At 39.4% G+C, this 15620-nt stretch overlaps 2 protein-coding genes across 4 annotated transcripts in view; both read left to right on the top strand.

Moving 5' to 3' along the window:
- The window catches only part of arrdc1b (arrestin domain containing 1b), a 37281-nt gene extending 31426 nt beyond the window's left edge, over window positions 1-5855 (top strand). The window contains exons 7-9 of one of the 2 annotated variants that reach the window (XM_054612345.1): window positions 116-578; window positions 2538-2613; window positions 4648-5855. In XM_054612345.1, the coding sequence (XP_054468320.1) occupies window positions 116-578; window positions 2538-2602 (528 nt within the window). In that variant the 3' untranslated portion in view covers window positions 2603-2613; window positions 4648-5855. Of the gene's footprint in view, window positions 1-115; window positions 579-2537 lie in introns of both variants that reach the window. The other variant, XM_054612344.1, reaches the window with a different exon arrangement.
- A 1256-nt stretch (window positions 5856-7111) lies between these two features.
- Window positions 7112-13160, top strand: slc31a2 (solute carrier family 31 member 2). 2 transcript variants are annotated; one of them, XM_054612598.1, is made up of 4 exons: window positions 7112-7334; window positions 10056-10122; window positions 11990-12212; window positions 12990-13160. In XM_054612598.1, exons 1-4 carry the CDS (start codon window positions 7326-7328, stop codon window positions 13153-13155), a joined length of 465 nt encoding a protein of 154 aa, XP_054468573.1. In that variant the 5' UTR covers window positions 7112-7325; the 3' UTR covers window positions 13156-13160. The 2 variants fall into 2 exon arrangements, with proteins under 2 accessions (XP_054468573.1, XP_054468574.1); XM_054612599.1 differs by lacking the exon at window positions 7112-7334 and adding an exon at window positions 7467-7509.
- The last annotated feature ends 2460 nt before the right edge of the window (window positions 13161-15620 follow it).

The raw sequence follows: 15620 nt of genomic DNA, 5'->3' as shown, positions 1-15620 counted from the left end.
CTTAGAAATGCCTGGATAAAAAAACAAAACATATGTATTAAGCCTCAACTATATTACAGTAGAAAGGTAAAATCAATTGAGGCCTGTTCTCGTTATAAATCCTTTTGTGTTACAGGTGTCCCTAAAATCTCCAGATGCAGTCGTCACTCTACCCATCTACATTGGGAACATCGCTGTGAACTTGACTCCGTCGAGGCTCACGCATTCCACTCCGGGCCGCTGCGCCGCGACCGCCGCACCCAGCGCGGCAGGCGTGACACCCAGTGCTCCGCCGGCGGAGGAGGAACCAGTGGAGGGGCTGTGTGCAGGCGGCGTGGCCAGTGAGGAGATCCCCACCAAGAGCCACTCTCAGCAGGATCCCTCAGGTCAGCCGGTCACCATGTCCCCCAGCGCCTTCAGCCACGCACCGGATGCAGCCCTTCCTCCCGGCCACAGACGGCCCGACGCGTCCGCTCCCCTGTTCTGTGTGTCCACCGGGGCCACCATACCGTTCTTCACCGAGGGAAACGTGACTCCTATCCCTACCTCCTGTTCTCTCATCCTCCCTCCAGAGTACAGCAGCTGGGACTACCCTCATGGTTAGTTCTTTGACACCAGCACACAGACGAACATGCATACAGGGATACACAAGATACCAGTTTGGTTTAATGGCCAATTAAATATTCATGTCACCCCTATCACAGTGAAATATCTTTTTTTCCGTTTTCAACTCAGTGAATTCAAGTAAAGAACTATCCGAAGTTCAATCTCTAAAACCAGATAACCCCTAGCTGGTGTTGGGCCAAGACTCTTGCAGAAGTGTTGTTATATGCCCCTTCTTTTAGGTAAACCTTTATAAGACAAACACAAGAATCTTCACAATCATGTGGCCCAAGTCAAATATATACAATCACACACGAAACCCGCTGGTGCAAAGTTTTATTGCTTAGTCGAAGACAAAACCTGTATGGGTACCCACAAATCCTGCCTAATTCTGTAAGGCAGCTTTCTACTCAAAGGTCCTGACGATTCCTAAACTGTGCTGTTTGCTGTTTGAACTGTCACAAGCTTTAACAAGCCCACAATGTTTGTTTTTGTCTGTGATGTCCCAGCAATGGCTGGCAGCTGAAACTACAGTTCTGTTAAAGGGACAATGTTAAAACATAGAGCACCAGCTATGATTTGTAATGCTGTAACACCTTGGTTTGGTAAGTGCTCTTGATTGCACCCTAGGCCAGTTAGTGAAGACACTTTCTCATTTCAAATGAAGTGAAATGGATGACCTAACACTGCAGATGCTTTTGTGTTCATTGAATGTGGTTGCTGAAGCATTCACAGTTGAAACTCAATAATCCTGTTACAATACTATAACATGTCTATAATAACCACAGAGTAACGCCATGATTATAACAGAAACCCATGTTCAAAACCACATTCAGCCCTGGTTGGAATCACATGGATGAAAACAACATAGGCTTATCACACAATACAATCCACCCACTAATACATTAGATTGAATATTTCCTCTAGAGTAGACATGTGTGTTTATGTTCAGGGTTGACAGACAACGTCTGTAACCAGGCTAAATGACCACCACTTTGTGTAATCAACAACGTTATAAATGGCCATTTTCATGGAAGACCTTGTATTATGTCACAGTAGGAAAATCATAGGTCATTTTTTTGTCACTCTCATGAACAATTAATCATTCATCTTCTGTATGGTACAAATCCATGTGCAATAACCCGGTAACTTTAAATTCTAATTGTTTACATATTTATTCAAGCAGCCTTTCACTCTGCATTTGCACTTTTATCTACACTTCATTGTCGTTGTTTTTTGTGTTTTATGTTCATATATATACTTTTGCATTTTTATATTTCTGTGTAAAAAATAGTTAATGTTTATCCTTTTTTCTTCTTGGACCTCCTTGATTTCTTTGTTTATTTGTCTGTTTCTGTGTATTAGTGAGCGTAAGTAACCGGAGTCAAATTCCATGTATGCTTACACATAAATGGCCCATTAAGGTGATTCTGATTCTGATAAAACTAGAAGGGCACTCAAAGGGTGCAGACCTCTATCAAGGCTTCTCTGCCCACAAAATGTAATGGGTTCTTCTTCTTCTTGGGCCATGCTACACCCCTCCAGCAAGTTTGATGAAAATTGGGACAGTAGTTTGTCCTTAATCCTGCTGACAAACCGTCAAACAAACAAACAAAGGTCCGTCGTGGCACTTAAATAGCTAACAGAGCGGTTGTTCATGTTATTATGAACACCTGGGCTTATCCTGCTATGACAAGTCTAAATTTCTGCTATACTATTCATTTTAGCTTGGTTATGAAGTGTTCAAAATGCACCGTCCAGTACCCAAACGTCTATACAGTTTAGAGACACAGTATAAATTAATTTTATTATAGAATATGGTCAGGAAAACCCAGGAACATGTTTGAGCATTTCAGATAGACTGACTAGTTACTAGAGGAACAGATGCTAGGAGCAGAGGCAGAACTTCAGCTATATTACTGACTTTTCTTTGCTTTTGCCTTTATGTGTTACAGAACCCCCACCTTCTTACGAGGAAAGCTGCAGTAGCGCCAACTCCAGTTTCAACAGCAGACAGTAGAGAAGAAACAGGTGATGAAGCATGAAGGCGGCGCCCACTCACACCTGTCTGCATTCGACACTCGACAAATCAGTACATTGACACAGGGGGTTACAGAGGACGGACGATAACTCCCACCCCCGCGAACACCCCAAAGACTGTTTCTTTGTCCTTGATAAGTAAAAAAAAAAGAAAAAAAAAAAAAAGAAAAAGGGATCATATCTTATATTGAATATAAGTTTAATTCTCATGTCTCATCAGGTAGAGTCAGACAGAACGGGTGAACATCACTGTGCCTAAAAGATGTATTTTGGATCATCACACAGCATTTCCAATATTCCGTGATCGGACATGTTTCTTTGATGGGGCGGAGTTAAATCTGTTTTGTTTTTCCAATGACTTTTGCATCTGTGATGCCTTGAAAATTATTTCGGCCTGCTTAAGGTTCATGTTTGACGAGATCAATCGCTAGCCTTTTTTTAAAGTCTTGTTCCAGTTGTGCACTTGTTATTGTGGTCCACCGCTGTCCGATTGTGTCTCAGTTGTCCTCATCAGCAGCAGAGGTGTATTCATGCTGGATGTCTAAAGGAGAACTCATCACCAGAGGTTGTGGTTTAACTAGTCAAAACCCCAGTGTGGAGGATTTTATGTAATTATAGCATCTTAATAATACCACGATAAGATGCCAGTCAGAACGTGTTAGAATCCTAAACATATAGCCTTGGAAGACAAATAGTTTCACAGCAACACCTCTCAGTTGTGTTACTCCAAACAGAGGTAGCAGCAAAAACAAAAATAATTTACTGTAGTTATACAAATAAATCCAGTCACACTCGAATCTGAATATTTTTTCGCATTCTTTTTATCGACTTCACCAACTGGACAACTTAAATTTTAACATTTAAAGATAATTTATGTTGAGAAAAATGAAACACAGAAGAGCACGTGCACTGATCTCTTTCTGGAAAAAGATTGATTTTTTAGATAATAATAAAAAAAATATATATATATATCTTTATCTTTGAACTGGTACCGTGTTGTTGTCTCATACAACTGAGAGGTTTCGCTTTGCCACCCCTTTTGTATTCAGAGGACAGTTAATCTGCAGATGAGGCTCATTTCTCCTGCAGCTGGATGTGATGACTGCACTGATGACTCAGTCTTTCTCTGCCCTCTTGTGGCCGTCACTGGTAATAAACCTATCTTAGACTCATCTTGCAAGTGGAGATGAACATAATCAGCCATGATCTGCTGTTTGAAGTTTTTGTTGAGCAGAACGAACAAATTGAGGATTGAGATGCGTGATGTTTTAAGATGTGATGCGGGTGTTTAGCGTCACTGTTTCGGTCTAAATGATATTATATATTGTTGTTTTTTCCTGTTTGTTGCCTTAACGTTCTTTTAGTGTTGCGTCCGTGAGATGAGAACGCTCTGAAATTTCAGTCGGTGCAGATGATAAACATACATGTGCACAGCACAGCACTTTTTACTATTTGCATGGATTTCTGAGTGCACGTCTACTGTGTGTGTGTGTGTGGTGTGTGTGTGTGTGTGTGTGTGGTGTGTGTGAGCCTGCGTGAGTGCGTCTGTTTGTGTGTGTGTGTGTGTGTGTATATGTTCCGGTTAGAGACATTTTCTTTGTCTGTGTACGAGGGCTGGGTGATAATTCCACACTTTTAACTTTCAGTCTGATCTTGTGATCTGATCTTATCATCTTGTCACTCCACAAATGTCTCCTGTCCAAATTATCTCATCTTAACTCATCAGCCTTTATTAAAAACTAATAAAGAGTTTGATCTCATGTAATTCATAAGTGTGAAACAGAATACAAAATGAATCTGTTATTTTGGACTTTGCATACATTTGTCATATTCTGTCATTTCTTAATGACAGTAAATATCCTTATTTATATAATTAACCATATCATTCAGCCCTACCGTTCATCAGCACATAATCATTGTCACTTTTCGGTGCAAAACTAATACCCCTGAAAATCTTAAGCACATCTGCTGTCCTAAATGTTTGTGTGACTACTGACTTATTTGTCTTATTTTACCACCTTTTAGTACAATCTCAAAGTCTATCCTGTGAATTCAGACGACAAAAACATCACAGTGCTGGTGTTGGCTCCTGACCGCAGATCACGTTGCCAAGTGTTTTCCAGAATTTTTATTCGATTTGTGAGACACATCAGCTCCGTGATTTTCCACAGACAAACTGCCGTTACCGTTGGAAACCTGACAGTCACCCAAACTACGGTGTCCTGGCCCTACATCATTGTGAATGCATGCCTTAAACAATCTTGATCCCCAACACCTCTTACAGGAGTTTGTGATGGACTTTGCTTCTCCTCTGTCAGGGAGGACGTCAGGATGTGCAGCTCTTCCTAGTTTTGTCTCCTGTGGACTGTGCTCATTGCACTCGATGTACACCAATGTAGCTTTTAAAAACACAGAGGATACTGGACCTTAGACCTGTTTTTATTCTTGTTTTAGAAAATATGTGCAATTCCTCTAATGCAGCACCAACTCCCTGAAGTAATTTCATGCTGCCTTTATCGATCCTGATTCTGTTTAATTCCTTTCCACCCAAAAGGTACTATAGCTTTATGAAGCTCCAAATATTTTTTATTTTTTTTCATTCTTTCCCCCTCACATATTGATGAGTGGTGTCTGGTTTTGTATTTTTCTACTTGTTAAACTGTTTACAGGTGCGGTATGCAGATACTCATAGTAGCACCTCAATCAGTAAATGTAATATTTCAGCATACAGTGCAGAATCAGTTGTACTGTACAGTATAACAATAAAGATATATGACGTGTTTTTGTTGTTTATGTCAACAGGGTCAACTTTGTGGTTCAGAAATGGGAACATGCTTCCAAAACTAATTTTACTTTTCTTTTAAGAAACAGTTAGCATTACAGCTCCTTGCAACAACAAGGCCGTTAAAAGTGCATTACATAAGAGCAAACATTTCTATTTGTTTAGACTTAAAACAGCTGAAATAACATAAGAACACCACTGATTATCTATTTGTTCAGTCTTAAAACAGCTGAAATAACACAGGGACACCACTGATCTAGAGCTACATCTAAGTATGAAGGTCTTTTTTGATCATTTGTGTACAGCTGCAGGAATCCTGGTGAAAGCTGCCCAGATGTCGTAAAAGCAGCACATACAAAAAGGCAGCTAGTAGAAGCTGTTGCAATGGTTATTAAAGTCAAAGGACGCAGGGGCTGAATGTTTTACAAAGGCTAAGATTAGAGGCAGCTGAAGCACTTCATCCATTTTGATTGAAACTGCAGAGATGTATTTAGACATAAATGATGTTTTTGACATTTAAATGTAGGACATCAGATTGAAGTTAACAACTGTGTAGCTCTAGAACAGAGCAGCTAGTTAAGGGCCAAACATAACAGTACACAGTGTAACAAGAAACAATATTGTATTCTCCCAATTGTAAATATTGTACCTATTAAAGATTTGCCTGACTAATTTGATGTTTTGTAGGTTGACATCATTTTTGTAATTCAGAAAAAAAAGTATATGACAGTAACAACGACGTGACCTCACAATAAGTATAATTTGGCGTTATCTTTCTCAAGTGACATCAGCCTCCTTTAAGAAACTTCGCTTTGAACAGTGCAACTTTTACACAAGTATATCACGTGACTTTACGTGATTCGATTCCACAAGCGTATATCATGATCCACACGGAAGCTTCGATGTGCGCATGCGCAGCATTCCGAGACGCTCTGACTACATTCCACGGCTAATGTCAGCTAAACATTGGTTATAATGTTAATGTGTGGTCGGTTGTACCCACCCTGCTCGATCTTATCGATACCGTGAGTTCCCAAACGACTTTAATTCGATTATCTACTTGCACTGGGTCTTAGTTCCAAGTTGCTTGAAAAACTCAACTACCCATCAGCCCTCTGTTTATTGTCGAAGTCGTACAAACCATAGACATCATATATATATATATATGATGTCTATGGTACAAACTCCCGAGGACGGGAGGACGCAGTACGTCATGACGTCATTACGCAATTGGAACAGCAGCGAACGTGATGACGTCACGACGTCACCAACTCAGCTCGTCGGTCCCGCCTACTCCGGTTATCTTCAGTCATATATATTGACAATAAAACGAAATATGATATAAAACACAACCCTGCCTTTTTTCGTTTTCATTTAGAAAATATTAAAATTTAATATTTTATGTATATTTTATATTTAGAATATATATATATATATATATATATATATGGTCCTCTAGATATATCTCCTCTCTCTCTCTATATATATATATATATATATATATATATATAGATATATATATATATATATATATATATATATATATATATATATATATATATATATATATATATATATATATTGTTTTCTGGTGAAATGCATTCTTGGTGAAATGCATTCTGGGAGACTTTGCTGGTGAAATGCATTCTGGGATACTTGGCTGGTGAAATGCATTCTGGGAGACTTGGCTGTCCAAAGTCCACACAAGTCTCCTCCGATGCGTCCTCGATATAATGGGCGGAGCGAGGACACATCCGGGTATCTGGAGCGTACTTGGCTGGATGCGAACTTGTGTATAGTTCACATATTGAGAACCGGCCGAGCAGAAACTCTCTCCCGGGCCGTGAGTCGTCAGCAATGGGACATTCGTAGCCAATAGCCGCTGAATCTGTGGCGTTATCCTGCACTCAGCAAGTCCACCATGATGTCCGTAAGTGGTGCTTTTGTAGTCACATTTTGCATTATAAATATGTCTCTTCTACACGATACAGGCTGGCGGTGAGTCCTTCAGTGTGTGGGGACATGTGATAGGCTTCAGGGAGCAGACCATAGTAGACCCAGAGTCATAGTGGATACATGGAGAGGTGGTTCAGTCTGGAGAGGTGGTGAGGGCTTAACACTAAAGTTATGTCACTGTGACACCTTCAGGTTCAACACACAAAACAACAAACTAACTGACTTTGTTGTTTCTAAACTTTGCTTTGACTAATTCAGATGGACACCAACTTTAGTGAAACTATAATATGGTATGATCATATCATCAAGTTTTTCCTCAGCTTTCATCTAAGCTATAATGATTCATGCTTGAAATGACAATAATTATACTTATATTAAGTATATTAAGGGGCGGCTGTAGCGTAGTGGAGAGCAAGGTAGTTCTCCAATCAGAGGGTCGGTGGTTCGATACCCGGCTTCGGCAGTCGATGTGTCCTTGGGCAAGACACTTAACCCCAAGTTGCTCCTGAAGGCCATCGGTGTGGACTGGATGATGAATGTTAGTTAGAGTCTGATGGTGGCACCTTGATGGTAGCCTGTCATCAGTGTGTGAATGGGTGAATGATATGTAACATACTACTGACTGTAAGTCGCTTTGGAGAAAAGCATCTGCTGTAATGACTGTAATGTAATGTAAAAAATATATGTCAAGCACACTCAAAGACTCTGCAAATGCTTTGCAAGTTGGAATCTATTTGCTGGTCATGACATGAATAGCAACCAACAGCTGCATGGCAGATTGGAAAAACCAGTTATAGTATGTGTGTGGAAACAATCGGAATACATGTAAATAAAAGTACATGTGGGCTACAGCATGCACAGGTATCAATGCTGTTCCCGGAAAGTGCACTGAGATCGTTTGCTGTAGAAACATACTCTTATCTCAACATTCACCTGGCAAACTGAACAAAACGTGCTATCTGTTTTTCTCAAGCGGTTTGAAAGATAAGCTCACAATGATCACTGTGCCTGGTCTCGAGTCAGATTGGCGACTCAAGTCTATGTTTTACTTTCTCTGTAATGCTTCTTGCTCACTCAAACACGTCTCTCCTCTCTAATAAGTTTAGAGAGGAGTTTCTGCAGGACTAACATGGTGACATCACAAAAAACAAGTTTTACAGCACAGGAAACCCAAACTGATTGTTTAACCCCCCCTCACAGTTTACAGGCCATCTTCCTGGCGCAATGAGCGATTCTTGCCAACATTATAATGTATATGTGGTTTTACCTCCACAGGAATTTGCTTCAATAATCTGGCTGTCGAAACTGTTAGCTTTTCTACAACCTGTCCAATCGACTCACTGCCCATTTTTCCTGCCCCTCAGACTTTGTTGTAGTGATAAACCGACTTCTCAGATCAAAAATGAATTTGGTTGTTCACATTTATTGTAAAATTTAGGGTGCCTCTCAAATTTTGTTTCACATGATGGGGAAAAACAAACCATACTCATTTAATGCACAGTGGCAAAACATGGGCTCCAACTTCAACATTTCTTTGTTAGTCTATTAAATGTCAAATCATTAAGAGAAATGCCAATTACGTGTTCTCAGAGGCCAAATTGAAATCTTAGAATTAGCTTATTTTGTCCAACCAACAGTCAAAAACCCCCAGCTATACATTCTAGTATAAAAGTTTAGTGCAAAACACAAAAAAAGCAGCAAATCCTCAAATTGAACGCTCTAACCACATATAAATATTAGGTTGACGACCAATTGTTTTATGGACTTGGAACATGGAGGTTGCAGGTTCCATGTAGACCTTCACCTATGTGCAGCTGGTGTAGACAACCATGCTAGGACAGATTGAAAAGTAGCAGGGAAGAGGAGGAAGGAGCCTGGCAGAGACTGGGCAAGCAGACCCAGTAACAGACATTCCTCTTGTCAGTCACACGTCTAGCAGAGCAGGGCAGAACAGAGTATGCTTTTGTGGGACAATACATCCTGTAATTGTGGGGCAAGATCAGCTGAATAGATATTTGTTCGGAACAGTTTAATTACATTTTCTTTCCTCATTAGTTTAAAGGAATCCCAAAAATGTTACTTAGAACACAGGGGGGTTTGAGTGTGGCATAAAATATGAAAGATTCTAAATGCACATTGTATGAATTTTCTGCTAGACAAGTAAAAAATAACTTGAGTAGAACGCCGTTTCTCCCAGGCTTGTTTACTTTTCTTCAGTAAGAAAAAAACACCTGTTTCACACAGTAGAAGTGTTTCTTCATGTTTTTTCATGCCTATATTTCACTGTTCTTTAATGATGCCTGTTGTTTATTATCTTCAAGTCTTTTATTCTGAAATATTTTTAATTGAGAGATACTTTTTATTATTATGAAGCTCTCTGGTTAAATTGTTTTAAGAGAGAGAGGAAAGCTCGCTTGGATCTGTGATCAAAGACGTTCTGAGTCATTGCACCAAGAGGGGAGAGGACTGATCTCAGAGCAGTGCAGTAGCTCTCAGTCTTGCATGACTGATCTTGGTGGGAAAATGGCTGAGATCAGCAGCTTTGTAACGCCTGGTCCCTGCAGTAATTGTGTTTCTCAGAATTGGACCTATGCACTTAAACATATTCATAACCTGCTTTAATATCGGCAGTTAACCAGTGAAGCACATGCAGCCTTTTACAGTTTTCAATATTTTTTCTCATATCTTCCTGTAGATGACTTTTGGGGTGTCGAGCAGCGTGACTCTGCTGTTTGACTTCTGGGATGTTCACGGGCCTGCAGGTAAGATACCAAAGATCAAACAGCATCTTTACATCAGAGGAGGCGTTCACTCGTCAGATCTGTCCTAGTAGTCTTCTTAGAACCAGTTTATCAGCATAAAACCCTACTGTATGAAACCTACCGTAGCGTTGTGTCAACAGACAGGAGAAGTTTATATTTTGAGTGTGTGTGTGTATATATATATATATATATATATGTATATATATAGATATATATATATATATATATATAGTGTATTTTATATAGGATTGTACCACTGGAAACCTATAGTTCAATCACGTAAGTTTGAAAAAGGGGCTCTGAAAAGTTGGTAACGTTTTCTTCCTAGCAGCTGTCATCAGTTTGGAGTCACATCAGTTACAGCGTATTCAAATGTTGACCTGGTTTCTTAGTAAAATATTAACTAGAACATTCATAGAGACTTCAAACCACTGCTGCAGCATATTTAATTGTTTTCATTGTGTGTTCAGTATTAAAACGTGACCAATAATGGGATTTTGAAATACAAATACTTCAGAGTTAAAAAAAAGTTGTAACATTATTTGTTATAGGCCATCTTCAATTGAGTTTTTAAATAATTGTGACCAATATGCAGTATATTACTGAGCTCTACCTCAGTTTTAGTATTTTTTTATTTTATTTAATTGGATCTGTTTTAACCAAATTTCTGCAAATTCTTAAATGTTGGTGATGTAGTTTCTGATACAAGTGATGATGAATATGATATGTATATACATAACATATATGGTTGATGTTAGTAGTATGGCTTTTCTGTTACTGCTTTTTATGTACTTTATCTATGTTCTTTATTTAATTAATTGTTGTGTGGTTGTGTTATCACCCTGGGTGTTTTAGATGAACAACGCCTGTCATGTTTGCTTATTATTAATCCTGAATAAATAAAGGTGTAGCAATGGTTCCCACTTTTCAAACATTCTGACCTGACAGAGATCCAATTAGGAATCGAAACATCCATCCACCCATCCATTTTCCGTAACCTGCTTATCCAGTTAAGGGTCGCAGGGGTGCTGGAGCCAATCCCAGCTGTCAATGGGCGAAGGCAGGGTTCACCTTGGACAGGTCGCCAGCCTATCACAGGGCTGACATATAGAGACAGACAACCACTCACACTCACATCCACACCTACGGGCAATTTAGAGTCTTCAATGAACCTAAGCTGCATGTCTTTGGACTGTGGGAGGAAGCCGGAGAACCCGGAGAGAACCCACGCTGACACGGGGAGAACATGCAAACTCCACACAGAAGGTTGTCTAGCCCGGGAATTGAACCCCGGCCCCTCTTGCTGTGAGGCGACAGTGCTAACCACTACACCACCGTGCAGCCCGGAATCGAAACATAGTCATTAATAAAAAAAAATTGGCACGGAGTAGTGTGCAGGCGTTACCCGTTTCCTTATCAACACATTCGGTTGTATCTGCTGACCACCAGCCTTTTACATCAGTGAAGGAGCTAACCAATCTAGTCTGAACGAGCTGACTTTTTTGTTTTAGTGGAGTATTCCTCTAGTTGTAAATATGTCCCAGAGCAAAAGCAACATCATAGTATTAAAGGAATAGCTTAACACTTTGAAAAAATCCACTTATTCACTTTTTGGCAGGGTAAGATGGGAAGATTGATACCATCACAAAGAGTCCAGGAAGTAACTGCAGCCAAACAAGAAATGTAATTTATAATGTACAGATATGATCAAGTGGAATCAAACTTTTTATTTAACCCGTCCAGAGAAACAATTTTCCAAAATGTAAAACTATTCATTTTAAGGTATCAAGTGACACTGAGTCCAGCTGTGTTAATATTATAATAATATAATATAAAGTATAAGTGTGTGCGTTGTCTTTGTCTCCAGGGATGGTGCTGTCAGTAGTTGTGGTCTTTCTGCTGACGGTGTTCTTCGAGTTGCTCAAAGTGTGGAGGGTGTGGCTGGGGAACGGCTCTAAGCTGCCTCAGAGTCCGTACGCAGCCCCTCAATCCTTCGGCAGCGACAGCAACTCTGTTCTGGAGAGCAGCCCCTCTGAATCCTCGCTGACCCCCATTGGGTCACCCCTTCCCACTCCCAACACCAGAAACAGGTCAGGTCCTAGTAAACAATTATATAATCTACAATGTGGTAATTCTGTCTTTTCTCATAGATTTTACTGCAAGGTGTAAAAAATGGAATGTAAAATAACACTATGGAGAAATAAATAAAAGTTAGTGCAATCTTTATACATCAGAAAATGATGGAAGGCCATATCCGCCAGTAAAAAAAATGCTTTTGTTAAACATATAACCTCATTATTTTCACATGGTAAATATTTTTTTTTTCCCAAATAAAAGTCTGACAAATTCTGACTTACCATGCATTTTAAAAAAAAATCCTGACTAACTCATCTTCTCTATTTCTTTCTTCTAATGTTGGAAATACACTTCCATAAATCATGTAAAATGTAAAAGCAGTTATATTCTTTCTGCTTCCTCGAGTCTGATCCGGTTTGTGTTTCTTAAATCAATCATGTAGAGTTTAGTGATTTCAGTGAGTGTTTTAAAGGTACGGCTTTTGGCTGCACCATAGCAGTAATTCCTGAGCTTCATCATTCCACTGTTTCCTGTGGTCTGCTCTATGATTTTGTGTTTATCTGTGAAACTGACCATTGACCTCCTTTTCTGTTAAATGGTTCACATATTCTGTCACAGTGATTGAACCCGAAAACAACATGTACCCAAAGACCATGACAAACAAAACCAATAGCATCTTGACGGACTGAATTTTTACTATTATACTGAAATAAAGTATTTAAAGTAACAACCCTCTCATGTAGCTGTAATGCACTTGATACCTAATGTATTTCTCTCTTTTCTTTATACAGCTGGCTGCTGCACGGTATCCAGGCAGTCCTCCACATGCTGCAGGTGTCTCTGGGATACATGCTGATGCTGTGCGTCATGTCCTACAACACCTGGATCTTCCTCGGGGTCATCGTGGGCTCCGCCCTCGGTTATTTCATCTCGTTCCCTCTCCTGAGTCACATCTGATGGTATGGACAGTCCAGAGGGTGTTTATTTTCTATTTCTGAGTTAAAAGGATCTAATGCTTTGGATACTAAATGGGGAAACTACTTGATTGACTCATTTCAGTGTTTTGTGTTTTGTTCAGTTGCTCTGGGTACAGTAAGTGTTGTGAATATATGTGAAGATTTTAACATGGGGAAGGAGGGAAGATTTTAAAATGGGGGGGGGGGGAATTCGAAAGGGAAATTCCTTGTATACTGACGAATAAGCTGCACAATACTAACACACACTGCTGTCGCATAAAACTCATCTAGATGTGGGAACGGAAATGTTTGTGCATTCTGATTGTCCGTCATCGGGGTCAGTCTTCTGTCGCTTTTTGGTTTCTGGCCACAGGACTTGTTATCTATACAATATTCATATTCAGAGTATTATTGTAGCAAAAAAACAACTGCTTGAAATGTGAATATAGAGAACTATGTCTACTGTGCAGAGAAGGAAGTCACTCTCCCGCTGTGTGTGTGTTGTAATCCCAAATTCTCTGGGCTTTGTTTACGTAGCCAGGGCGGCCGTGCATGCACGTCAATGCATGTGAGCGTGCCCCACTGTCTAGCCCATGGCCGCCTTGTCTCCACTACACTCATACAGAGGTTACAGCACATACATTTCCATTCCCCTTCAGTAAAACACTGTCAGCTCTGTCAGCACCGTAGCCATCGTCTGCACTGTTAGCTGCGAACCGCCGGCTCAGCCTTAGCTATGTTGATAGCCTTGTGGAGCATAACATATGAAAACAAAGTTGTAACATTTGACTTTGACCAAAGGGACAATAAGTATGAATTCATATCTTTTGAGGTAGTTCTTTTGCGTTAAAGGGACATAATGTTCTGTTTCTGAGGCATAGTCTTACTTATGTTCTCAAGCACAAAACATCTGAAAGAGTGATGCATATGAAATTTGCATTTTTTTTGTCTCCAAGAAAGGTGGGCTGTTTGCCTAAACTCTAATCTTTTTGTTTATTTATCCTAAAATGCATTGGAATTGTCAACATCAAAGGTACAACCCGTATCAGTGATTGGAGTCATGCATAGCTTCTGGCATATTACTGTTGTTTCTGTCATTTTTACAAAGTTTTTATGTTTTCCTGTTCAACCTTGACAGACTTTTCAAACTACTACATAGTATTTTACTAACTGACTAACTAACAATTAATGGTGTTATGCCACTAAGGATTATTAAAATTTATACTTTCATGATGATTTCCTGCCTTTTGCAGTGTGTGAAACCTTAAAACAGACTCTCTCTTGGAGCTGAGATTTAACAGTCAGACATCATAAGACAGGGCTCAGATAAGGAAATGAATCATGTGTTTGTAGCTCGTTAACTTCTCTATTGTGTCATCTTGGTTCTTTGACAGTCATCTCAAAGGCCTGTCATATGCGATCATGTGGTGCTGTGGCAATAATTGACAAACCAAACACCTAAAAAGAAAAGAAACCTTGAAGCTGACATCTCAGATGTTGTCTGTTCAGGTATGATCTTCTATGATGAAGTTGAGCTTCTCACACCAAACGGACATGTTTTGCAATAAATAAACAGGAGAAGGAAACAGTCAATGTTCCTCCATTGGAAGAACTGGATCTTAGGTATGAATCTCAATGCAGCCAAATCAAAATGTGCCTTGGTTACACAGCAGTAGGAAGTGTCACAACAGGATACTGACTTCATCAAATTGAGAGAATGAGGAATCGCAACTCTTCTCGACATTAAACATCAGATTGATGCTTGCTCAATTGGCTACAGATGGTATGAAAGGGAAACTGAAAAGATGTCTGAACACTTGTACAGCTTCAAAGTTATCCTTTATTTTCTGGAAAGAAACTGATGTGTAACTGCAAATTCATAAAAAGGCTAAGGAATCTGTAATTTTGGTACTTCTGTTCTAATAAAAATGAAGATGTAAAATGATATGTTTGTACTTAATTTATTGACATACTTTAATTCCACTTCTGGTACCTCCATGTACTCTGTATAAACCACACTTTCAGTATTTCCTGTCTTTGTCCTGGAAGAGGTTTCCACTTTAATTTCCTGTTTTGTTTTTTCAAAAGTATTTATTTTATTACTGGAGATGTGGATACAAATACAGAATCAAAAAGCAGCACATACCTCAATGTTTCATATAACCAATAACAACAAAACAAAAACAAATATCAGGATGTCTGATTGACATCCTGTTATTTCATTTTTATGGAGTTTTTCCTTTTTGGAACCTTGAGGGTCTTTTACGAATCCCATGGCAGGTCAGTTGAACGGGCAAAAAGGTAAAGTTTTTCTGCTATTTTCAACAAAAAAGTATAATAATTGTCTCTAATTTCTTACCAGGAAATTAAAGCAATGTGTCATGTCATAATTTATAGTAACCCAACACTGTTTCCGTAACATCAACAATGTCCTCCACAAGATGAGTATCAGTGATGCATTCTTTT

This window comes from Anoplopoma fimbria, chromosome 14, assembly GCF_027596085.1.
Source record: "Anoplopoma fimbria isolate UVic2021 breed Golden Eagle Sablefish chromosome 14, Afim_UVic_2022, whole genome shotgun sequence".
NCBI lineage: Eukaryota > Metazoa > Chordata > Actinopteri > Perciformes > Anoplopomatidae > Anoplopoma > Anoplopoma fimbria.
The sequence above is the reverse complement of the archived record's forward strand: the minus strand, read 5'-3'. Positions and strand labels throughout refer to the sequence as shown.